Source organism: Myotis davidii, unplaced genomic scaffold, assembly GCF_000327345.1.
Source record: "Myotis davidii unplaced genomic scaffold, ASM32734v1 scaffold925, whole genome shotgun sequence".
Lineage (NCBI taxonomy): Eukaryota > Metazoa > Chordata > Mammalia > Chiroptera > Vespertilionidae > Myotis > Myotis davidii.
The window spans coordinates 631,465-635,182 of record NW_006296531.1 but is presented as its reverse complement, the minus strand read 5'-3'; the positions used below and the strand labels follow the sequence as shown (position 1 = coordinate 635,182).

The window sequence follows — 3,718 nt, the reverse complement described above, 5'->3', positions numbered from 1 at the left end:
GGATGCCCCCGAGTGCACAAATTTTTGTGCACCGGGCCTCTAGTCCTATATAATAAAAGCCTAATGTGCAAATCGACCAAACAGCAGAATGACCAGTAGAACCAGTCACTATGACACACACTGACCAACAGGGGACAGATGTTCGATGCAGGAGCTCCCCCCAGCCTGCAGGCCCCAAGCCAGCCAAGGCAGGCGCTAGCAGGGTCCCCCCAAACACCTTGCCAGTTGCCCTGCAGAGGGAAGTGACCAGTGGCGGCAACGAGGGTCGGAGGGTGGGGGGGGCAGGTGGGAGGGGACCAGCCAGTGAGCAGGAAGTGGCAGGGGGCAGGGCCAGCCAGTGAGCAGGCCAGCACCGCTCCAAAATCGCCCCACCAGTCACCCCACAGTTGTCTGACTGCCAGCTTAGGCCAAATCCCCCGGGAAGCGGGCCTAAGCCAGCTGGTGGACATCCACCCAGGGGTCCCAAACTGCGAGAGGCCACAGGCCAGACTGAGGGATGCCCCCGAGTGCACAAATTTTTGTGCACCGGGCCTCTAGTCCTATATAATAAAAGCCTAATGTGCAAATCGACCAAACAGCAGAATGACCAGTAGAACCAGTCACTATGACACACTGACACCAACAGGGGACAGATGTTCGATGCAGGAGCTCCCCCCAGCCTGCAGGCCCCAAGCCAGCCAAGGCAGGTGCCAGTGGGGGCCCCCCGGATCGCCCCACCAGTCGCCCAGCACAGGGAGGCAACTAGTAGTGGCAGCGGGGGGCAGGGCTGGAGTAGACCAGCCAGTGAGCAGGAAGTGGCAAGGGGCAGGGCCAGCCAGTGAGCAGGCCAGCACCGCTCCAAAATCGCCCCACCAGTCACCCCACAGTTCGGCCCTGATCACTGGCCAGGCCTAGGGACCTTATCCATGCACAAATTTCGTGCACCAGGCCTCTAGTATGCATATAAATTGTTTGGTTAGTCTCTTCCTGCACACCCCCTCCTTCCCTCTGAAATGTCAGTCTGTTGCATGCTTCAATGTCTTCAATGTTGTCTACCACACACACACCAAAGGAAATTTAAATCCCATTAGAGCCAGAAAAAGGACTGTGTTTCATTCACTGCACTACTTCTTCTAAGACAAGTGCCAATCACTGTACCAACATCAAGTTCCTGGTTTTAATATTGTACTATAATCATGTAAGATGTAACCATTGGGGGTAACAGGGTACAGGTACCTTGTCACTCCCTTTCTCTTCATACTATCATTGTAACCTCTTGTGGGCCATTTTTTTAAAATATATTTTTATTGCTTTCAGAGAGGGAGATAGAAACATCGATGAGAGAATCATTGATTGGCTGCCTCCTGCACACCCCCTACTGGGGATTGAGCTTGCAACCCAGACAAATGCCCTTGACCAGAATCAAACTCGCAACACTTCAGTCCACAGGCCGAAACTCTATCCACTGAGCCAAGCCGGCTAAGGCGGGCCAATCATTATTTAAAAATACATATATTAATGAGACATCAGTGCCAAGTACCTAATTGATACTCAATATTTATTGAATCCCACGACTTAGTGAAATTGACTTATATTAAGTGATAACATACTACCCTCTTGTGAAAAATAAAAGGACTTTTATAAATAACTGCTTATATACATTATCTCTGGAAGAACAGATAAAAACTGATCATACTGGCCCCTCTAAGTGACAGAGCAACATGGTGAAACTTTTCAACTAGCGTTTTGTCTCTCTTGGGTTCTGAACTGTGAATATGTTATCCTACTCACAATATAGTGTAAACTTTAAAACTTTCTGTTCTAGCCTCTTCTCGGGGTCAATGTCAACTTAACCTACCCTGTTTCCAGAATTCAGGTTCTATACATTTTTGAAAAATCACTATTGCAAGAGTTTGCACACCTCGTACCTGTCCTTGCAGTGATCCTTAAGCCTTAAATGGCCCTCTCCACCTAAGAAAATAACACCCTTGAAATTAAATCAAGTGCGGGGTGGAGGAGGGACAGCCATCAAAATCATTTGAGATAAACAGGACACTTGGATCTCACAATATAGTACATGTAATATTTTATTTCTGTGACTTTTCTTAGGTCTGATAATGGTACTGTGATTATGTAGAAAAATGTCTTAACCCTGGGAGTTAATGTTGAAGAACTTAGAGGTGAAGGGTCATGATGTCTGCAACATGGCCCCACACACAAAAAAATGTGTGCACATATAACTGTGTATTGATTACAGACAGGTTTAAGTACATATATAAATACAAGTCTATATGCAGATACAGACATTATAATCACGAACATGAGAAAATGTTACCAACTGATTAACCTATGCAAAGGTATTATACTATTCTATTCTTCTAACTTTTCTGCAGGCTTGACATTTTTGAAAAAACAAGTTGAGGGAAACTTTACAAGTTGCCAGATGCCTGCCAGGGAGGTGCTGACGAAGGCCAGGGGTAGAGGCGGGGACACAGTTGTGGCAAAAAACAGAAGCAGCAGTCGATGCCGAAGTACATAACTTTATTGGAAACGAGTGGGGGTGTAGGAGGCGGCTAGGAATCAGGCTCTGTGACCGGTGGTGGCTTCTCGTCATCAGGGGGACAATCAATGAAGTCAGCCAGCATGGCAGCTGTGTCATCCTGCTCCTTTGAGGGACAAAGACATGATTCAAGACAGCCTCACACACATACAGGAGTGGGTCAGGCTTGGACAAAGCCCTTCCCCAACACAAGCAACCCCCTCTTCCTCCAGCCCGCCCCACCCCACCTTCCCCACCCAGAGATGCCCTCCCAGCCTGGCCCACTCACCTTTTCCTGGGGAGGGGTCGTCTCCGTCTCCATTTCCTCAGCTGCAGATGTCTCTGGTGGGGGCGGGACCTCATCACCCCCACCCTCAGTCCCCTCATCCAACAGGGCTGGCGGAGGAGCACTGGGCTCCTCTTCCACTAGCTCCTGAGGAGGTGGCCCTGCTGGAGGGCTTCCCCCTTCCTTCTCCAGCTCCTCCTGGGAGGGGAGCACCTCAGGGGCCAGTGTGGGTGCAGTCTCAGCCCCACGCTCCTCCTCGGCCCCCGGCTCCTCTACTTCCAACAGTAGCCCAGGCTCTGGCTCTGGCTCTGGCTCAGGCTGCACCTTGGGGGACTCTGGGGGAGGCAGAGCTGGAGGCAGGCTGGTGGGTGGAGGTCCTCCTTCTTCTACCTCCCCTCCTGCTGAGCCAAACTCCAACTCTTCCACCTCTTCCAACTCTTCTTCCTCCTCCTCCTCCTCTTCTTCTTCCTCTAATTCACCTTCCTCTTCCTCAAATTCCTCCTCGAACTCTTCCTCCTCTTCCTCCTCTTCAAAATACTCTTCCTCATCCTCTTCTTCCTCTTCAAAATCTTCCTCCTCCTCTTCTTCCTCTTCTTCTTCCTCCTCCTCTTCTTCTTCCTCCTCCTCCTCATCACTGCTGTTGATATTAATAACTGTCAAGTCTTCTTCCAGGGCTGGGGGTCCTCCCCCACTAGGAGTTCCTTCAGGCACCAACTGCGGTGGTTGGAGTGTCACTGGGCCAGGAACAGGAGGGGGTGGGGGTGGAGGGAGAGGCCCGGGGACTGTAGGAAGCTCTTCAGGCTCCTCCTTAGCTGGTAGAGGAGGGGAGGCTGCTGGTGGCCCAGCTGGGGCAACAGGGGGTGGGGTGCTGCCTGAGGGGGGTGGGAGTGGCAGGGGGGGGCACGGCCCTGCTG

At 51.3% G+C, this 3,718-nt stretch overlaps 1 protein-coding gene across 1 annotated transcript in view; it reads right to left on the bottom strand.

Moving 5' to 3' along the window:
- Positions 1-2,499: 2,499 nt before the first annotated feature.
- Positions 2,500-3,718, bottom strand: part of PELP1 (proline, glutamate and leucine rich protein 1) — a 25,234-nt gene continuing 24,015 nt past the window's right edge. The window contains exons 17-18 of the mRNA XM_015569241.1: positions 2,808-3,698; positions 2,500-2,645 (exon numbers count right to left, since the gene is read on the bottom strand). Coding sequence (XP_015424727.1) covers positions 2,553-2,645; positions 2,808-3,698 — 984 coding nt within the window. The 3' untranslated portion in view covers positions 2,500-2,552. The remainder of the gene's footprint in view (positions 2,646-2,807; positions 3,699-3,718) is intronic.